A 22,121-nucleotide genomic window follows, 5' to 3' on the forward strand; every position below is an offset into this window, starting at 1 on the left:
CGTACAGTTCTACATCGGACCTCATACCGGGCCACCAAAACTGCCTCCGTACCAGGTGAAGAGTTTTTATGAAACCAAAATGACCCGCCAACCTGGCACCATGTACAAGCCCCAATACCTCTTTACGAAGGGAGGATGGGACATATAGTTTTCCCCCTTGCACCCACCAGGTGTTGGTTTGTTCCAAGCCCGTGGGGAGGAGATGGTGCTCCTCCTCCTGTAAGGAGGCGTCCCGGAGCCGCTGCTGAAAGGCTTCCGGGATACCTTTGAGCGTAGGGGGGGTGTCAGGTTGTTGGGCTTGGGACCGGGTAGTGACAGCTAAGCTAGGAACCTCCCCTCGCTGCTCGGGAGTGAACAGGGAGTCGACTGGGCGATCGAAATCGTTGCCCACTACTGGGGAAGTCGTGACAAAGCGTCGGCTAGGGCAGCTCGGCACCTTCTAAAAAGTGCCTCCATATGGTGAGGGCATGTTTGACCGCCGCCGCCTCCTTCTCCCAAATAGCCCAGTTGATTTCGGACTGGGAAAACTTCTTGGAGAAGTAGGCGCATGGTCTCAACCGCCCCCCTTCATCCCTCTGCAATAGGGCCCCGCCCATGGCCACATCCGAGGCATCCACCTGCACCACAAAAGGCTTGGTGCAATCCGGGTGAGCCAAAACGGGTTCGGATGAAAAAAGCAGCTTTAAACGTTCAAAAGCTTGCTGGCACTGGGGGGACCATTGCAAACGGGCTGAGGGAAGCGCGGCGCTAGCCCCCTTGTCCTTGGTACGCAACAGGGCAGTGAGGGGAAGCGCAACTTGGGCAAAGTTGGGAATGAAGTTGCGGTAAAAGTTAGCGAATCCCAAAAACTGCTGAAGCTGGCGGCGGGTAGTGGGGGGTTCCCAATCCCGCACCGCCTGGACCTTTGCGGGGTCCATTTCTAACCCTTGGTGGGAAATCACGTACCCAAGAAATGTAATGGAAGGTTGGTGGAACTCACATTTGGACACCTTAGCATATAGTTTGTGCTCCCGCAGCCGCTGGAGCACTTCTCGCACTAGGCGCACATGTTCTTCCATGGTTTCAGAGTAAATAAGGATGTCATCGAGAAATACCACCACCCCCCGAAACAGCAAATCATGCAAAACCTCATTAATTAATTGCATAAACACACTGGGAGCCCCCGAAAGTCCGAAAGGCATGACTAGGTATTCAAACATTCCAAAACAGCTGGAAAAGGCTGTTTTGGGTTCGTCTCCTTCTTTAATGCGAATGCGGTGGTATGCTTCCACTAAGTCCAGTTTGGTGAAGATTCGGCCCTCCTTTAATTGTGCTAGAAGGTCGGGAATAAGAGGGAGAGGGTAAGCGTTAGACCGGGTGACGGCGTTTAGCCTACGAAAGTCAATGCACAGTCTTAGATCTCCCGTCTTTTTCTTCACAAAGAAGGCTGGGGCCGAATAAGGAGCCTTGGAAGGACGTATAAAACCCCTCGCCAAGTTGGCATCCAGATAGTCCCGTAACACCGCCTTTTCACTAGGGCTCATGGGGTAGACCTTCCCTTTAGACAGTTTGCCTTCCCCCACAATTTCGATGGCGCAGTCCGTCTCTCTGTGGGGGGGTAGTTCGTCACATTCCCTAACATCAAAGACGTCCGCAAACTGCGAGTATTCAGTGGGTAGTTGAGGAGGAACGGTGGCTGGGGGGGGGGGACCCTACCACAGTGGCGGCTGGAGACCGGACAACCCGTTCCTTGTCATGTAATCTACAGGGGTTTTCGGGAAACGAGAGCACCCGTTCAACCCAGTCGATGGACGGGTTGTGTCCCCGTAGCCAGTTCATCCCTAACACCACAGGGGTTACTATAGGGGCGATGGTAAAATACAAGCGTTCCCAATGTTCCCCCACGGACATAATCACGGCTGCAGTTCTGTGGGTCACCGGGCCCCGTTTAAAATCACTCCCGTCCATTTGGGAAAAGCGGAGGGGTCCCGGAAGCCGCTTGCGCCGGACTCCCAGTTTCTTGGCAGTGTCCTCACTAATCATGGTGCGGGCACACCCCGAGTCAACCAAAGCGGGGAATTCTAAACTGGGACCCCCTTTTGGTAGGGAAAGGTGAACACGCACATATACATTGTCCTCTTGGGCGCTTACCATCGGTGGAGCTCCTTGCACAACAACAGGGGCGGTCTGCTGCGGAGCCCCCTCTACAGCAGACCGACGGCGTTTTTTGCCGGCTGTTCCCACTCCTCCTCCTCGCTGGAAGAGGGGGAAGGTGTGGTGGCGGTCGGGGACCCGTCCGAATCGAAAGTAGTACTTGTAATCCGGGACCCCGTTGGGCCAGTAGAAGTGGAGACCCCGTCCTGGGGGCGCGCATGGAGTGCGGAGGGTGCGCCGGAACGTCGGCCTGGTGGTCCGCTCCTGCGGCGGGGCTGGTCCTCGGCAGCCGCCTTCTGTGGTTCAGTCGGGGCTTGGCGTGGGGGGTTGGGACGGCCCGAACGAGAGGGGCATTGCGACGCAAAGTGTCCCTTACCTCCGCAGGTCAGGCAGACACCGGTCTCAAAACGCTTGCGGCGTTCAGCGGCCGAGGGACCCCCGCTGCCCCCCAGTCGGAAGTCTCGGCCCCGGTCGCTCCGGGGTCTCGGGTCTCGTCCAATGCGTTGTTTGGACAAGGTCAAAAGTTGTTTGCGATTCTCGATGTCGGCAGCGTGGCGAACCCAACCTTCCACATCCGGGGGGTTCCCTTGCATAAAGGCCCAATGTTGGAGGTCCGGGTTGAGGCCCTCCCTGAAACACTGTACCAAAGTGGCCTCACTCCAGTCCAGGATTCGGCTGGCCAGTGACTGGAACTCACTTGCATACTGCGCCACCGACTTGGTCCCTTGGCGCAGTTGCATCAGGGAGGCTTTAGCCCGCTCTCCCAGAGTCGGGTCCTCAAAGCGGTTTCGGAGTGCTACCATAAACTCGTCCAGGGTTCGCAGCACCGGCGAGCGGAGTTCATACTGCAACACCATCCAGGCGGCCGCCTCCCCTTGCAGTAAGGAAGCCACGTACTGCACCCGGGACTCCTCGGAAGTGAAGGTTCGGCCTTGTTCTCGCATAAAAATGTCCACTTGGACCATGAAAAAGGTCAACTGGTCACCTGAACCGTCATACGTGACTTTCAGGTCCCGACGGGACGGGAGGCTAGGAGGCGCGGGAGGGGCTGCCGGTGCTCCGTCCGGGAGATTGCCGGCGGGCGGTTGCACTTTCAGCGCGTCCATGGCCGCTGCCATCTCACCCATCACACGCTGCATGGTCTCCATCTGCTCCTGCATAGCTTGGCGATCCTCCTGCCACTGCTTGCGTTCTTCTTCCATCAGGGCCTCCTTGCGTGCCGGGTCCCCTTCGAGTCCCGTGCTGGGGAAGGCCAACCGGCGATCCTTCGCCGCGGTTCGGGAGAGAGACCAACCCTTGGGGGAGTCCAGCCAATTGTTAAAAAGTCCTCGGGGACGTCCGTCCCGGCCTTGGTCGGGGATGGGATCCCTAGGCTTCTTTGGCTTGGCACCCTCCTCCTTTGGGTCCGGTTTCTCCGGCACCACCGGTTCGGTCGGTGCGTCAGGGGTAGTAGGGGTGTTTTCCTCGTCGCCTTGCATTCTGTCCCAAAAGGTACAGCAGCAGTCCGAGAGGCAAGGACTTGCAACTTAATGTGAGAGATCCCCTCTCTCTGAGTTTACTTCTCCAAATCAAATGTTCAGACGTTGATAAAGAAACAAAGGATTTATTGAAGACATCAGGAGATGAGACAGGCACAGGTAGAAAGTTGCAAGTGAGGGGCTATTCGGGTTTACAGAATATATTGACTCCAGAGCACTGGGGCACTGGGGTTCACACTTATTGTTATGGGAAGTTACAAGCTTGGCATAATACAAAACATCAGACGAGTCCCAGGAAGTCTGGTGAAGCTATCACACTTCCAAGGCCGCATCGGCCTGAGGGAGTACTGACAGGAAGAACAGCGGGGGGGAAGATACTAGGGGCAATCAGGCCTGGCGCCTGAGACCAGAAGGTGTGAACTGCTTTTACGAGTTCACTGATAACAAAGCAGGTGATGGGAAGCAGAGACACATAGACAGAGACCCTCACATAATGCTTGGGAAGGTCCACAGGTGACCTTAATGCAGATCAGGTGCAGTAAGTGCATATAAGGCTGTGTAACTGTGCTTCTGTAACTCACTCAAATACAAATCAATTACAGCCTGGAAGTAGTAGTGGAGAAGTGTACGTGATGGTATGTTTTACCTGTGCATTGTAAATAAAAGACACTGTTTCTTATAAAGCAAGACTGCTGGTGGTTATGTCCTGGAGGAACTCCTAAACCACTTGCTTCCACGTCAGGGCCTTGGTCTGATCCATCATGGCTGTTCTTACGTTCCTCAGAGATTGTGGTCCAGTTGGTGATTTGGGACCCCAAATAGGGTCAACATGTCCCTTTTTTAAAAAACAAAACCCAAATGTTCAAAGAAATGGGAAAGAGAAGGCAGAACCGAAAGATGGAGGGCAAGGAAGGGGATAAGGAGAAAGTGTGTGTGTGTGGGGGGGAGAAGCAGAGAAATTGTTAAAAGTGGGTCACAAGCAGTGGACTGAGCTTAAAGATGGGTTTGTCTGAAAAGGTTGAAGGCTACTGCTCAGAGAGGGGGACAATGCTGACTGATAACCTTCTCAGAAAGGAGTCCAGTGTGACCAGTACTGTCCTGCAGTGTGCAGTAGAGTCTTAGGTGTGTCCTATGGCACATTCTCAGTTTACACAGGGCAAAAGTGAGGCCACATGGGACTGGCCAGCGTCTCTGACAGTGCAGTCGTATGCAGAGTTACACCAGTCTAAGTTAACTGATTTCAATGGGTTTAGACTGGAATGTGCAGCTCGCAGGGCATCTGTACCATATACGAGTTGACTGAGAGGGTTTCTCCAGTGTAAAATGTTGTGTAGGGGTGAATCTGCATTCACTACCTGATTAGGGTTGCCAGCTCTGCATTGATTTTTGGGGCGGGGCCTGAGGAAGGCAGAGTTTTGGAAGGGGAGGGACTACAACAGGGTATAATGCCATATAATCCACCTTCCAAAGCATCCATTTCCTCCAGATGAACTGATCTATATCAACTGGAGATCAGTTGTAATCCTAGGTAATCTTCAGCTAGTACCTGGAAGTTATAATAAATGGCAGCACGTGGCTTCAAAGATAATATAATGTGAAATATACCAACTGGAAAAGAAAACAATATTATAGAATACAATAATTCTATTTTTGGAAAATCCAAAACGCAACATATTCATAAACACTGTGTTGAAAGCCACGCAGAAACCTCACTGGGTCTGAAATAACAAAAAAATGTATACATACAGATTTCTTTTAACAACAAAACACGAACAACACAAATTCAAGAATCATTTCTGTGGCCTTAACAAAGGCATAGGTATTTTCCAGAACAGGTATTTTCTTCTTCCAGTACCTGGACGCTGGCAACCCTCCGCCTGATCCGGGTCCTGTAGCCCCCGCCAGCTCCCCGATGCCCTGTAGATCGGTTCGCAACCTCCTTGCATGCTGAATTCACCCGTGCATTGCTTTTTTCCGGGCTGGGGGGACCACTGTTTTCCAAGAAACGTCTGAAAGGCTCCCGAGAGCTTGCAGCAGGGGGCCTCGTTGCGGCTCCCCCCTCTCTCTCGATGCCTGCCGGGCTTGCCCTGCCCCCTCCCTGCAGCGCAGTCCTAAGGCTGGGGATGGGGGAGAGGGCGGCGGCGTTTCGGGAAGCTCATGCTGTGGCTTCCCCCACCCCCGAGCCCCCAGCTGACGCTGCAAGCCCGCGCACCGGCCTCCCCAGCCCCGCCGCGCCCGGCGAGGGCAGCCGCCGCCGCCAGTAGGAGCGTGGGATGAGCGTTTGGGGAGGGGTCCCGCCGCCTGCAGCCCCTTCCCCCGCCCGGTCGGGCGAGCAGGGCCCAAGGGACCCCGGAGGAGGAGGAGAGGAGGAGGAGGAGGAGGAGGAGGGCTTGGTGGCAGCAGGGCGCGCTGCGCCAAGCGGCCCCCCGGAGCCTCCAGCGCGCCGCCCGCCCGCCGGGCGCTGGGGCGGAGGGGGGGAAGCGGCTGCGAGGCGGGGAAAGGGAAGCGCCGACGGCTGGCCGCGAACCACATCCGCGCCGGCTGCGGGCCCGCGATCCTGCGCGCTTGGGCCGTCCCTCCTCTCCTCTCCTCTCCTCTCCCCATCTCTGCAGCGGGAAGGCGGCGGCCCGATGGCGTTCAGCTCGTCGTGGCAGCTCCTGTCCCCCGTGCAGTGGGCCAAGTGGACGTGGTCCGCCGTGCGGGGCGGAGGGGGCCCCGAGCCCCACGCCCCGGCCGCGGGAGACGGGCCGGCGCCGGAGGAGGACGCGCAGGGCGAGACCCGCTCGCTCAGCCCCAGGCAAGTCCCGCGGCCGCTGCGCGCGCCCCGCCGGGGCGGACCCGGCTCCCGGCGCCGCTCGTCGGCCGGCCGGCCTGGGGCCCGGGTTGGCTCGCGGGCGCGCTTGGGGGACGCCGGGTTCACACGCGCCTGGCTAAACGGCGCGCGGGTCAGTGGCGGAACTCCCTGCCCCAGGATGTGGGGATGGCCACCGGCGCGGAAGGCTTTAAGGAGGGAGTGGACGGGTTGATGGAGGAGAGGGGTCTTCGTGGCTGCTAGGCATGATGCAGCCCTGCCCTGGACGGCCCAGGCTAGCCTGATCTCGTCACATCTCGGAAGCGAAGCAGGGTCAGCCCTGGTTAGGATTTGGAGGGGAGGCCACCAAGGAAGTCCAGGGTTGCTGTGCGGAGGAAGGCACTGGCAAACCACCTCTGGTCGTCTCTTGCCATGAAAACCCCAAAAAGGGCTTGATGGCACTTCACACACACTCAGTCATGATGCATACCTATTCTCTCCAGGATCAGAGGAGCATGCCTGTTATCTTAGGTGCTGTAAAGGAACACAGGCAGGATGGTGCTGCTGCAGTCGTCTTGTTTGGGGGCTTCCTAGAGGCACCCGGTTGGCCGCTGTGCGAACAGACTGCTGGACTTGATGGGCCTGGGTCTGATCCAGCAGGGCTTTTTCTTATGTTCTTCTGTGCATGTGTCCTCTGCCATCGCAGGTCAAGCCGGAGTACTTCAGCTCGCCTGAGCTCCAAACACTTTCAGTGGATTCAGTTTGAGGGTACAGCTGTGGTTAGTCAAATGTAGACAGTTCCAGTATAGGCATGTGTTAACCAGGCCTTGAGGAAGGGCAGCTGAATATGTGAATTGACTCCGCTGCAAACATTACATTTGATGCCCAGTCGTGGTTCTCTTTGGTTCTGCATGTATAATAGCCAATTAATTAATGGAAGTCATTGCTTCATGTTGCACTGAGAAAATGGGAAATGTGTATGTGTGAACTAGCCTTTGAAATTGGATGTGTACCCAATCAGAGCTCCCTTATGAATGCGCCCCTGTGATGTACATCTGCCAGGATCACATTTTGACTATATAACGTGTGACGTAGCTCTTTATTTGTTAGTGAATCATGTTGAGCCAGGGTTTAAACCTTTGAGTGAGATGAGAATACTTGCATGCAGCTCTGGAGGAGTGGGAAGTATTAGTGGTGCAATGCCTGTGAGCATATGCAAAATGCATTTATCTCACCACTGGGATAATGCAAAGCAGGACCAGCTGTAGGTACTCTGTGATAAGAGAAATGTATCCTGCAGATATTTTGAGGGACTACACCTCAGGAAGATTAAAGGGATGGGGCTTCCTGGTTTACAAAACAACCCACATTTTGGAGACTGTGGAATTCCTAGAACCAATATTGTCTGAAAGCCACTTCACCCATTTATGTGGAATTTCTCCTATCTAATGCCAGTTCAGGGATTGTAATCTGGTTTTGGTAGTCAGTGGCAATCTGCACATGCTCATTGCTCTTTGCCACTTGCTCCAAGAAGCAAAAATCTGGAGGAAAGCCTGGTTAAAATACAGCCCTGCCTTTAAACAGTCAGAACAACTATGTGGTTGGCAAAATGAGAAGGTCACGGTGTAATCCTGCTGAGATGATGTGCCTTTGGGTTGTGAAGCCCTTCCTTCTCTGTCCCAGATATCTGTGAAGGTTGGTCGGGTGGTGTGAGAGATGCGCTCTGCACATGCTTCAAAAATCATTTATTCATCGTGGCTTTCCTTTTTCCATGCTTGAGCCCAGGTGAAACAAACAGGCCTTTGCAAGCTGCTCAACAGAAAGCCCCTTTACACATGTGGCTACTCGTGTTTTGCTGCAATGTGAAGTATGATGCGAGAGGGTAAAGCACATCCTCAAAAAAGGTGTGTCCATGCGCTGGGGACCCATGGCCAGTTCAGTTCCTCGTTGCATGTGCCTGAGTGCTTGGAGATGTGCACCCACCCCATGTGTTGGGCACTGGCAGCTGTCGGGCAGGAGCTGGCCTTTTGAGGGCATATGCCACCTAGTCTGTGGTGCCTTTGAGGAGCAACTGTGTGTGGAGGTGAGTCACGGAGAACAGCAGTGAAGATTTATGATAGCTGCTTTGAAGAAGAAGACGAGTTGGTTTTTCTATGCCGACTTTCTCTACCACTTAAGGGAGACTCAAACCAGCTTACGATCACCTTCCCCTCCCCACAACAGACACTCTGTGAGGTAGGTGGGGCTGAGAGAGCTCTAACAGAGCTGTGACTAGCCCAAGCTGGCTTTGTGGGTAGGAGTGGGGAAACAAATCCAGTTCACCAGATTAGCCTCCGCTGCTCATGTGGAGGAGTGGGGAATCAAACTTGGTTCTACAGATCAGAGTCCACCGCTCCAAACCACCAGACGGTGCACATGTGCTGGCTTTCTACCATCCATCTCTTCAACAGTTGCTGTGGGAAATCCTAAGGTACCCAATCTGACACATAACCCATGAAGATGTAACGAAGTCATTCTAGTGATGAGTTTACAGGAACTCCATTTTGGGAGTTTGCAGTTCTGGGAGGGGCCGTGGCTCAGTAGCGGAGCACCTGCTTGGCATGCAGAAGGCCCCAGGTTCAATCCCCAGCATCTCCAGTTAAAGGGACTAGGCAAGTAGGTGATGTGAAAGACCCCTGCCTGGAGACCCTGGAGAGCCGCTGAGTAGACAATACTGACTTTGATGGACTGAGGGTGTTATTCAGTATAAGGCAGCTTCATGTGACTTCTCCATTTGCAGTTCTGACTTCTTCCTCACCTGGGACATGACCTCCCGCTGAGTCCAGGGTGTTCTTCCCAGTCTGTGCCAACCGCTGTGCCACCTCTGTGCCAGCTGCCACAGCCTCTGCCTTTCACTATTGCTCTACCTCCCCCACAGGGGATAGCCCTGTACCAGCTGGGGGGGGGGCTTGCTACCCAGCGATAGGCTGCATTGACAGACCACTGCTGAGTGGAGGGTTAAACAGGAAGGCAGATTTCTTTGGGCATAAACACAGCAGTGGGAGGACCTGAACAGTGTGTGCGTTTGGCAGAGAGAAGGCGACCTTCATGCTGTGTCTTTTATGCATTTTTTGTGGAAGAGGGGGATTCTCCAAGGCATTAACCTTTTGTTCCCTCTTCTTCACACATCCAGAGTTTCTCAAAATGCAGCAGCCAGGCATGCAGCAAAAAATACAGGCCCAGCCGAAACATAACCTTTTCATTTCTGTGTCTTTTCCTGTTCGCTAGTGGGGGATGCATGCCCTTGAGAAAAGCTGTGCCCTCAGCTGTCCCCTCTGGGTGGAATTGCCATCTAGCACGGGGAGGCAGGGAACAGCATGAAACCTATTAAATTACAGCAGCAAATAAATGGTGCTTTATGCAGCCAGATCAACACCACAGGGGCAGGGAAGGTGTCGGGGAAACTGCTTCCCCCCACTTTAGCTTAGCGAAGTCCAGTGCATACAATGGCGGTAGTTGCTGCTGGGTCACCCGTTCCCTGTTCTGGACGTTGATATCCCGAACCCTAGGTGTCATTGTGGCCTCTCCTTCTCATTGAAGGAAAGGCATTTGGCGCATGCTTAGAAGCACTGTCTATTTGACATGTTTTCAGGGCTGAATGAATCACGGTGGGAAGGGTCTGTCAAAAGGCTCTCGGCTGTGATAGTGCTGTAGAACCTTCATGTCCACCTGCTGTGAACTTCTGAGTGCCAGATGTTGGGGATAAACAGCAGGGGATGGACATCACCTTCCTATCCTGGTTGTGAGCTTCCTGGGGCATTTGCCTGAGCAGTGGTGGAAATAGAGCTAGAGGGACCTTTGGTCTGATCCAGCAAGGCCATTCTTCTGAGATATCCTGATTGCTCAGCAGAATTCTGGAAGGTTGGTAAACCCCTACCCAAGATTGTATTCGTGGCTGATTTGGAAGTGGTTAATTCGTCCTTCTCTCCTCCTCCTCCTTGGCAGTTCGGATTCGGAAGGCAATTTCGATACCCCCGAGGCGGAGACCCCGATACGCTCACCATGGAAGGAGCTCCCAGACGAGTCCTTGCAACTGTACCGGCCTGAAGTTGAGCCCCAAGGTAAAGAGGTGTTGAGCTATTAATTTCACCCCATTTGCAATGAAGCTGGATGGATGGTTTCTAGGACCTTGATGCAGAGCCTGATCAGGTTGCATATCCTTGGACCTTGGTGAGTGGTCAGTAACCTCTCTAAAGGGATACAGGGATGTCTTTAGCATGATGCTTTACAAGCTTCTTTATCCTGATGCCGGCTGTTGGTCCATTTATTCCCAGGCCGTGCACAACAGAGGAGTGTGTTCCCAGCTGGCTGAATTGTGGCTGCTACCCATTTTGGGAGGACAGAAAAAACTTTGGCTAGAGCTGTGTGGTTTCCTTGGTTATACTGCAAAGGCACAGAAAATAGTGTCAAGCTTCCTTAGCTTTCATTTTAAAAAACAAGCAGGTTTCTAGTTGTTAAGACTGCAGCATACAGCAGTGTGTATTAAGCTCTTGGACTTTAAGTTTCATGTCCCTTTATGTATAGGACTGAGTTCTCCAGCATTTAGCAGAAATAGAATTTATGTTAAACAAGTACAGACATGGTAATTTTTATTATACATGCATACATCCACAAGTTCGGAAATCGGCAAGGACTTGTGGGGAAGAGGGAATCCCTCTCCCCCCACCACAGTTTTCTCCCTTTATGCACTGCCATGCGTGCTTGACCTTCTTCCCTTGCTCTGCTTTGCCTCCACTGGATGTATTGTTCCCATCTTTTCTTTATTTTGTCTTGTTCAGTTAAAGTATTTCCATGTTGATCTTTCAGCATGTTTAACTGTGCTTTAAATTTCCCTTGGATTTCTTGGATCTTGTGGAACAGATTCCTTGTTCTTCCTTTTTTGTTGTTCTTTTCTATTTCTTTACATTGGCTATTATAATCTCTTTGTCTCTGTATGCGAGTGGCTAGAACGCTACATTTAGACATTTCTGTTTCTGTCACCTTTTACTTTTGCTTCTCGTCTATCTTTAGTAATTTGAAGTGTTTCATTAGTCAACCATCTAGGCTTTTCATTTCTTTTGGTTACAGGTATAATCTTTGTGCATTTAGGTACATGGTGTGTACCTGTATAGGTACAAACAGCTGTTGTTGTAACCAGAATATGTTGGCATGCACAGAATGCATTTCTGCTCTGTGTGCCTTTCTGTTTTGTTGTTTTTTAATTGAAAGGATTATGTTTCTAGACCTCATGACAAGGAAGATGCATTTTTCAAAATGTATAGCCAGTGTCTATGGAAAGTTCCCACTGTTGATGCATGGGTACTGATTCCATCTTTACGGCCTCCAGCCTTTTAGTCACTCCTCTTATCTGTCTATTGCCTACCATCTCCTTGCCAGTGTTTGGTATTTTCATTGCAGATGTTATTCAAGTTGAATATACAGCATTGTGCTAGAGCAGCGGTTCTCAACCTGTGGGTCGCGACCCCTTTGGGAGTGGAACGACCCTTTCACAGGGGTCGCCTAAGACCATCGGCAAGCCCCAGCCCCAGCCGGGGGCAGCCCGCCCGCCCTTGCCGGGACTCCTGGCCTCTCAGAGCCGCCTCTCCCGGCGCAGCGGTGGCCAGGGCGCCAAGGCGGCAGCGGGGACTGGGCTGGCCGCCGGCTCACCGGGCAAGGTGGGCAGCGCCAAAAGCACCCTCTCCAGCAAGAAGGCAGCCCGCACCCAGGAGCAGGTGGGCAGCAGGGTGGACGGCGGGAGACCGGCGGGCAGCGAGGCGGGCCACCCCCTGGGCAAAGGCCGGAAGGGGAAGCGATGCCCCCCCCTTGGCCCCGCCGGGCTCACTGGCCCCCGCCCGCATCAGCCACACCGACAGCAGCTCCGACCTCTCCGACTGCCCCTCGGAGCCGCTCTCCAACAAGCAGCGGCTGGCCAGGCCGCCAGCAGCAACGCTGAGTCCGGCACTGGCTCCAGGGACCGGGACCGGGAGCCGTCGGGGCTGGGGGGCGGCCCCCAGCACGCCCTGCCCTCCTAGGACGCGCCGAGCAGAGGGGCCGCGGTGGCGGCGCCTGCCTCGCCGGCTCTCCCGGGGACCTGGGGGGAGCAGCCGCTGCTGCCGCTGGGCGTCGAGGCGGCCTCGGGGAGAGCCCCGGAGAAAGCGCCCGCCAAAAGCGGCGTGAGGCTGGGCAGCAGAAGCCCGCCGGAACCCCCCTGCGCCAGGCAGCTGGCCGACGAGGAGGAGGAGCTGCGCAGGGAGATCGAGGAGCTGCGCTCGGAGAACAATTACCTCAAGGCAAAGGGGGAGGGAGGTGCCGGGGCCTGGGGGCAGCGGGCAGGCAGGCCGGTGCCTCCCCTGCCAGACTGGAGAGAGAGGAGCCGGGGTGACTTTTCACAACTCGGCAGCCACTTCTGACCCCTCCCTCTCCACAGGCAGGGCCGGTGCTACCATTAAGGCGAACTAGGTGGCTGCCTAGGGCGCAGACCTCAGAAGGGTGCAGACCTGGCCTGAGGGGCACAGTTTTAAACAGATTAGTTTCTTGGGGGGAAAATGCAACTGACAATTTGTTTTTGTTTTTTAATTTTAAGACACGTGCCACTACAGTGCTATGGACCATAATTAATTACAATGTCATATAAAAAGTTTTGTGCTTTAGGTTTTTCTTCAAGACATCTGTTTTTGAAAATTGGTTTGCAATGGGAACCACATAAGTAGTTAGCCTTGCCTGTGTGTGTGTTAAGTACTGTCAAGTCGCTTCCGACTCATGGCGACCCTATGAATGAAAGTCCTCCAAAATGTCCTATCTTTGACAGCCTTGCTCAGATCTTGCAAGCTGAAGGCTGTGGCTTCCTTTATTGAGTCAATCCATCTCTTGTTGGGTCTTCCTAGCCTTGCCTAGGGTTCAAAAATGACTGACACCGGCCCTGTCCACAGGTCTGGGGAGTAAGTGTTGGTGGGCTGCTGGAGGCTTCCGAGATTGGCTTGCAGGCTGCTCCCATGGCCGCTTCCTGTAGTGAGGGGTGGAAAGTTTCTTGCCAGCTTAAGACCAGGGAAGGATGGTGGAGGCCAGGTGTGCTGGTACAGGGGCAAGGAGTTGTGAGGAGAGAGAATGCATGCGCACCCGGGAACACTTGCACATCCCACCTTCTTTTCAGAGCAAAGGGAGTAGGAGCTGGTGGTCCCTGAAAGTATTTTGTCAAGGAAGGCCCCCTTGAGACGAGTAGGCAAAAAAATCTCCACCATTGTAGAAAATTATTTCAATTTTTCTGAATCGTCTGTTGGGTGTTTTGTTTTTCAATGCAGTCCTAAGGACACTTTTCTAGGAGTAGGAAATGCCATTTCTTACATTCAGGAGGCAATTTTTTTTTTAGTTCCTCCTTATGTGTTAGGCAGATTCATACAGTAGAAAGCAAGCACTTTAATTCTGCAAAAAAATGCTTGTGTGAGTAAAGGATTGAGATGGAAGATGCAAGGCTTGGGTTCACACTGTAAGGTTGCCAGTTTACAGGTGGTACCTGGAGATCTCCTGCTGTTACAGCTGACCTCCAGGCGATCAGGATCCATTCCCCTGGCGAAAATGGCTGTTTTGGAGGGTGAACTCCTTGGCATTATACCCTGCTGAGGTCTCTCCTCTCCCCAAACCCACCCTCCCCAGGCTGCACCTCCAAAATTTCCAGGTATTTCCCAGAATGGAGCTGGCAAGGCAGCTTCACAGATATGAGAATGAAACTGGTGAAAGCAGTTATCAGTTGATACTTGGATATTATGGAAGGATGGATTAGATATGTCTAATATCCTGTCTCTCCAACCATTTTTGGTGGGTATTTTGAATGACTATATGATGCATTTTCATAGTAGTGTGATCTCTAGCCCACTCTGAAACATTGTCAGAACTGGGCTTTGGGACAATATGGTGCTAGTGATACCCAAATTGTTTTTGTGATTAATCACAATGCTTTAATTATGTTCAATTTGTAACAATGAAAATACATCCTGCTTATCAGATATTTACATTACGATTCATAACAGTAGCAAAATTACAGGTATGAAGTAGCAACGAAAATAATTTTATGGTTGGGGGTCACCACAACATGAGGAACTGTATTAAAGGGTCGCGGCATTAGGAAGGTTGAGAACCACTGTGCTAGAGCATTATGGTTAATTTCCAGCTGGCTTTCACAGGAGATCCCACATGTTCTAGGGGTCAGAGCTATGCCATATTAAACTCCTTTGCCTTTAATGGCGCCAGTAGTCTGCTGCCTCTCCTATAGGCAAACCTTGGTAAGCAGAATATAATACTCACATTTAGCATTTACATTGTGCTTTCAGCATTCGTAGCTCTTCAGATACATGGTCCTTATAGGATCACTTGTAAGGATGGCTGATGTTGTTATTCCAGAGGAGGAGCTGAGATGAAGGCCACCCAGTGAATTCATGTCACTTATGAGATTTGAACTGATGACCTTCCTGGATCACAACTCATTCTCTTAGCCAGTGCCCTCCACCAGCTCCTATGAACGAGGCAATCTATTTGGAGTTGTGCTTTTCCTTTCTAAGCCATAGAGCATTTCCTGAGTTCAGATAAGAAATGCAAGAAAGCCCATTTGGAACATGGCTGGTAGAGGCTGGAGAATGGAAAGTTCTCTGCTAAACCCCAGGCAGGCTTCTTGAAACAGCCTGTTCAGAGCAGTCTGTGGGTTGGGGCTTGGGTGGGGTAGGGAAGCAGCAGCATCGGGTTAGCTGAGCTATATAAGGAAAAACACAGTAGCGTGCAAGGCACCATACAGGGAAGTGGAAGTTGCTCTAAGTTGTAAGTCATAGCAGTTTAACCCCATAGTTGTTCTCATTCAACTTTATGTCGCTTGTTCAGAGTGATGCAGTTTTCCAGCATGGGTGTCTTATTGGAGGGAGGCCCTCCAAGAGAAGATTACAGCCAGTTCCTTGGAAAAGAGATGGCCCAGCATTGAGAAGGGCCAAATCAGACACGATGCTGGGAGTTCCATGAATGAGCTCCCAAGTGTAAAATAGACATGCACAGCCCTGATTAGGATGAGGGAAAATGCAGAGAAAGGGCCGCCATCGTTGGTGTTTTAGCTGCATCAAGAGGAGAGGCTGACGTGTCTGCAAACGTTGCAACTGCTTGATGGTTATTCATGTGATGTAACAGATCTTGAGACATTTTTGTGCCTAGCAGAACTGCTGGTGAGCTCCAGCAAATATCGGGGGTCCTCAGTTTCAGCAGCTGCTTTCAGCTTTAGTGGGAAATTCCAGCAGCCTGTATGTCACTTATCTGTGTTTCATAGCATTCCGTCCCCCACCCCCAACCTTTTCCTCTCTTTGCCTTTTAAGACACTAGAATTGTTTTTATAAAAGAGGAAATGACACTTCCTGCCAGCAAGGATCTGACTCATAGCCGAAACTCACCCGTGCAACTGCTTCTTGCTTCCAGTGGGGCATTTTGGTGCTGTGACATCTTTGTAACCAATGTATTGGTTGATGCAGTCCATTGGAGAAACTGCTTCTTCTCACTCTGTTCCTTTGGTAAGGCTGGGTTTAGCATTTTTGTTGTTGTTGCCAAATGGGAAGGAAGAGATGCCTCTTGCTCCAGCCCCTTTTGATGGCAGAGATAATATCCAAGCAGGGGCATCCACTGCTTCATTTGGCAGCTGTCAGTCTGTGTACAGGACAAGCCTTGTAAAAAAGGGGGGGTAAAGGTCCCCTGTTCAAGCACCGGGTCATTCCTGACCCATGGGGTGACGTCACATCCCAACGTTTACTAGGCAGACTGTGTTTTATGGGGTGATGTGCCAGTGCCTTCCCCAGTCATCTTCCCTTTACCCCCAGCAAGCTGGGTACTCATTTTACCGACCTCGGAAGGATGGCTAAGTCAGCCTTGAGCCAGCTACCTGAAACCGACTTCCGTCGGAATCGAACTCAGGTCATGAGCGGAGCTTGGACTGCAGTACTACAGCTCACCACAAGCCTTATAGCCTGGCTTAAACTCAGGCCTCCTTTAGCCCATTGGGAATACCTTGCCAAAAAAAATCCCAACAGTTGGCCAAATGGCATTTGGTTAATTGTTTATAACTGACCACCTTCAGGCTATAAGTTACAAATGCTTTTTGGAGAATACTTGTTTCAGCTGCTTGGAAGGGCTGTTCCGCCCCCCCCCCCCCCAGTACCGATCTAGCCACAGTGATCCATGCAACAGTCACCTCTAGACTGGACTACTGTAACTCGCTCTACACAGGGCTACCTTTGAGAGTGCTCTGGAAACCTGAACTGGTCCAAAATGCAGCAGCACGGATCCTGACAGGGACCCCATGCAGAGCCCGTATACAACCAGCGCTCTGCCAGCTGCACCGGTTCCAGATTGAATACTGGTTCAGGTTCAAGGTTCTGGTATTAACCTCCAAAGGCCTAAACGGTCATGGACCGTTGTATCTTTGGGACCGCCTCTCCTTATATACCCTTCAGAGAATATATTCACGGGATACAACCTTTTAGTGATCCCTGGCCCTAAAATCATCCAGCTGCCCTCGACCAGAGCCAGGGCTTTTTTGGCCCTGGCCTTGGCCTGGTGGAACTGTCTAGTGAGACCCACGCCCTGCGGGACTGCGCCCAATTCCGCAGGTCCTGCAAGACACAGCTGTTCCACCAGGCCTGTGGTTGAGGACAGTGACGGTAATACATCTTAACCTGGCCTCCCTTCCTTTTCTGTCCCTCCTTCCCTTCCCCTTCCTTATTTGTCGTGTTCCTGCTCTTGTCCTTCTGTCTCCATCCCTCTGAAGGAATGAAATCATTGCAGGTTGTTGGCCCCTATTGTCATTCTCTGGTTCACTACCGCCTTGCTGGAATATATGTATAAAAGGTCGTTAGTTGCCCTGAGCCGGGGGAGGGCGGGGTGCACAGTCAATAAATAATAATAAAATTAAATAATCATAGTAGATATGTGTCCATAGAGTTCAGCACTAAATCTGCTGCCTGGTGCAGAGTTTGCATCCCTGAGAACCCCTGAAGAAGAAAGTTTCTAGTCCTCATGTCTGCAGAACACCGCCAGTGTTTATACAGCACTTCTTCTAAGTACTTCACACGCAGCCAACATTTTTGCCTTTGTTTTGAGGACAGGCTGCTGAGATGGTGAGCAAATGGCTTACCCAGAGAGTTCTAGGCAAAGGTGTGGTCTTGCCCATCATGGCACACACACCCCCTGCTGACCGTATTCCGCACCCTTCCCAGGCTGCGTTTCATGGCCATGGGTTGGTAAGGCCCTGCCCGAGGCTCTGCTGTTTTTCTTCTCTTTCTTTGACAGCTGGCTATTTGGATCTGGGGAGGAGGAGGCCATGCATGCTAGCATTGCTATCGTTACCAGATTGGGATGGGTCGTGCTGTGGGTGCTGGCTGCCGTCTGCGTGGCAGGTTATACGAGTCAGGCCAGAAGACAAGAATTTCAGGAACAATGCCTTGCAAAATGGTGATTTTAAAAAGTTTGTCCCTCTTGTGCAGTGACCGTAAAAAAGCTAAATGATAAAGCAGAATGTCAAGGAAACTGATCACCTTTACATAAATGGTCTGGTCTCTAATGAAGGTTCCCCGTTTAATGTGAGTCTATTGAAACTGCTGATATGATTAAGAACATAAAGACTCCCTGCCTGGATCAGACCAGGGTTCTCTCTTTACTCCAGTGTTTCCCCCCCAGCTTGCAGCAGCCCCTCCCATTGTTTTATTATTCAGAGGTATATTGCCTCTGCATGGAGGTTGTGTTTGGCTTTTGTGGGTAACAGCTGGCCTCTCATCCCTAAATTTCTCTAATCCCTGATGAAAGTTTGTTGGAGTTAGTGACTCAGCATGCCTGGACATTGAGGGGAGCACTACATCACTCTACATGTGTATAAATGTTATCTCCTTGAATGGGGTATCCCTCTCTTTGTCTTAACCTGGGAGCTACCCACTGACCCCTCCTCTCTCTGTGTGTCCATTGTCCTCCCCACTCTCCACATGGTTCTTCATGGAGTCCCATGTATCTATAGGTCTCTCCTGTAGAAACAATGGCTCATACTCCCATACACATGATGCCGGATTAGCTGGCCACCTGTGACAAGGGAAAGTACTCTTTAGATTAGGTTTCTCTTTCTTCGGTCATTTATGCATGGTCGCTTTAACCTCCTTTATTCCCCATTTCAGCCAGGATCAAAGAAACCCGGGTTTGGGAAAACTGTATGCATTGGCTGGAATGATCAGGGACAAAACTGTGTGCTAATGGAGGCATGAATACAGAAAAGCGGTCTCCCAAGTTCAAATCAAGTCCCACCCCTTTAAATTCTGTTCTGTAATTGGCTTACCTCGCGAGATAAGATTTCTTTCTCCCCAAACCCAACTGCTGCATAAAAAAGCATTTTAAGAACAAAAAAATGGAGCAATCTGAAAGAAGGGGGCGGGAGAAATCTAAGCCTCGTTTTTAAAAAGCCTTTCTTTTGCTCAGAAAGAGCTCCGAGGTAGCAGGAAGCACTTGAATCCCTGCCTCTTTACACACTGCTTCGTGATTGGCTGTGAGAGAAGCCAATCTTCTCTGCTTCCCCTGTTTGGCTATCTGTAGGCTGCCTTGAAGAGGGGTTTGGAAAAGGGTGGGGCGAAGCTCAACCCGAGAAAGTTGTACGCTTGCTCAGTGATAACGGAATGAGCCAGGTGGAACGGTTTACTTCGGCCAGAAGAGGAATGGGAAAAGCCAGGTTCCTTTTGCATTGAAACAGGGTTGAGCCGACAAGGAATGAGGCAACGTGCGTACAGAAAAATTTGATCCTGGCTGAAACAGGGAATAAAGGAGGTTAAAGCGACCATGCATAAATGCCCTTCCTTTCAACTGCAACCTGAATGTGGACAGAAATACCTCAATAAAGACATCTAAGGTAGCAGCGGAAAAATCTATAGATTGTTATTTGAACAAGTATCTTTTCAGTCTCACCTGAGTAATAGTATATACCAGCTTCCATAGGTCACCCCAGTTTTTCTTTTGTGACACAGGAAAAACAGGCCCCTCTGTACCCTGTTCAGAATTTCATAAACCTTCCTCACCTTCCCTCATTGTTTCTCCTGTGCCTTTCGTTACAGGGAAGGTGCTGCAGCTTCAGTGTTGAGAAGTGTCTTGCGTACCCTTGGTGGGAGAGAGACCAGAGGAGCTGTTTCAGTGGTGGTGATTTTGGGGAGGGGTGCATGCGCTGAGCTTTTGACCTTGTTTATTAGAGGCAGATAGGAAAGAGATGTCTGGCCCTGAAGGACAGCAAGGTTGCCTTTTGGGATCAAGGAGTGCTTTTTTCTCCGGGCACCTAAGGAAAACACATCTTGAAAGTTTGATGAGACTGGGCATTGCGGCAGCTGCAGTAGCAGCCCCCTCCCTCACTTGATGGAACTGTTGTGGGGGAGGAAGAAAAGCTGTTTGTGCCACTCAGCTGAGGTTGACTCAGCACTAAGTCATAGAAACCACAATACACGCTTTTTAAAAAAATCACTATTTGGACATTGGCTGCCTGTGTTTTGCACAAAAACGAGCTCTGCAGAAACGGTGCTAAAAATGGAATCTTTATTGGAGATGCACAAAATGGTAGATGTCTTTTGAGGCTGGTGCTGTGTGCTGCCCTTGGAAGAGAAATGTATGTTCCTGGGAAACCTCTCGTCCTTGTGTAAGTGCATGGGGAGGACGCGTGGATTTGAATGAGCGCATGACAGAGCTGATGTGGTCTAGTTGCTGAGAGGAGAGCGCTGGGAGGCCATGGATCATCTCCTAAGTCAGTTATAAACTTCCCAGGTGGCCTTCGGCAAGACATCGTTTCTCAGCCCCAGCTCTGTGCCACTGCCTCCCCCCACCCAGTTTGTGACATGGGTATATTAGTACTTAGGCTGCTTCCACACAGGGATTTCCCCTCTCTGATTGCAGGAAGCCCCCACAGTAAAGGAGGGCATGTGGACAACGTCATATCCTGTCTGTACATGACTCAAGTCAGGCTTGGAAAGAAGGTAGTTCAGGGGGAGACATGATAGAGGTCTATAAAATTATGCAAGGTTTGAAGAGAGTGGACAGGGAGAAGCTTTTCTCTCTCTTAAAACTAGGACGAGGGGTCATCCTCTGAAGCTGGAGGGTGAGAGATTCAAAATTGATAAGAGGAAATATTTCTTCACACAACACATAGTTTAATTGTGGAACTCCCTGCCCCAGGATGTGGTGATGGCTGCCAACTTGGAAGGCTTTAAGAGGGGAGTGGACATGTTCATGGAGGAGAGGGCTGTCCATGGCTGCTAATCAAAATGGCTACTAGTCACGATGCATACCTATTCTCTCCAGGATCAGAGGAGCATGCCTATTATATTAGGTGCTTTGGAGCACAGGCAGGATAATGCTGCTGCAGTGGTCTTGTTTGTGGGCTTCCTAGAGGCACCTAGTTGGCCATTGTGTGAACAGATTGCTGGACTTGATGGGCTTTGGTCTGATCCAGCATGGCTTTTCTTATATTCTTAAGTCATCTGGCTCCTGTTGATGTGGGAATGCTGTACCTGCGCTGCTTGCTGTCGTTGCCATGGTGAGGGCATGTTTTTTGCGCCCCCACCTGAAAGCAACTTTCAAGGGATGTCACACTGCCCTAATGTAGCTGAAGTGTACCTGTCAAGCTGCCTTATACTGAGCCTGCCCATTGGTCCGTCTAACTCAGTCCTGTGTAATTTGACTAGCAGCCGCTCTCCAGGGTCTTAGGCAGGGAAGTGAGTCTCCCAGCAACTGTTATCTGAGGTCACATTTAGCCAGGTTGAAGCCCGGAGCTTCTGCAGGCAAAGTGGGTGCTTGACCACTGACCGTGGCCTTTCCATGTGCTTTTGTGTGTGTGTGTAAAGTGCCTTCAAGTCGCAGCCGACTTATGGCGACCCCTTTTGGGGTTTTCAAGGCAAGAGACTAACAGAGGTGGTTTGCCAGTGCCTTCCTCTGTGTATAGCAAACCTGGACTTCCTTGGTGGTCTCCCATCCAAATACTAACCAGGGCTGACCCTGCTTAGCTTCTGAGATCTGACGAGATCAGGTTAGCCTGGGCCATCCAGGTCAGGGCTCCATGTGCTTTTAGGACCCAAAAATTATTCCATTATTTTAAATTCGTGCTAAAGTTTTAGGCAGAAGTCTTGCCCAGTGCTGTCAACCTGATATTCTTTAGCTTGAGATGCTAATGGTTGAATCTGGGACATTCCGCAGGCAAAGATTGTGCCCTTCTACTGAGCTCGGATGAATCTCTGATTTTTACGTAACATTATTGTAGGCTGGGTCCTTGCATTGAAAGTAAGTTCAAGAGCTAAACCCTGAATTTCATAATCGCCCTTCAAGACAGTAGCAATTTCTCTCCCACCCCCCAAATCCATTAGATAGCATACTCTCACTAGATGAGCTGTGTGTGTCAAGTTAGATCTCACAGCCGGCTGATTTTCAAAGCCCTCCAGTAACTCGTGCCAGGTTCTTTCTAGCGATGTGATGGCATTCAAAACTGGCAGAACTGTATGCCACCCCAAAGCCCATGCCTGAAATGCATTTGTATACCAGTCAAGCTGTTTTTCACATTAATGTGCATAAGACGTTATTCTAATTGTGTGGTTTTGGCTTCGACAGTTCACAGTACTGCAGATGGACTAGGGAAGAGAAAGAAGATCAGGCTTGGTGGTTTAGCATAGGAAGGGAGG

At 51.2% G+C, this 22,121-nt stretch overlaps 1 protein-coding gene across 1 annotated transcript in view; it reads left to right on the top strand.

The window, feature by feature from the left end:
- Positions 1 to 6,241: 6,241 nt before the first annotated feature.
- TACC1 (transforming acidic coiled-coil containing protein 1) overlaps positions 6,242 to 22,121 on the top strand; it is a 59,228-nt gene continuing 43,348 nt past the window's right edge. Inside the window, exons 1-2 of the mRNA XM_056860253.1 lie at positions 6,242 to 6,408; positions 10,387 to 10,502. Of these exons, the coding sequence (XP_056716231.1) occupies positions 6,242 to 6,408; positions 10,387 to 10,502 (283 nt within the window). The remainder of the gene's footprint in view (positions 6,409 to 10,386; positions 10,503 to 22,121) is intronic.

Source organism: Euleptes europaea, chromosome 14, assembly GCF_029931775.1.
Source record: "Euleptes europaea isolate rEulEur1 chromosome 14, rEulEur1.hap1, whole genome shotgun sequence".
Lineage (NCBI taxonomy): Eukaryota > Metazoa > Chordata > Lepidosauria > Squamata > Sphaerodactylidae > Euleptes > Euleptes europaea.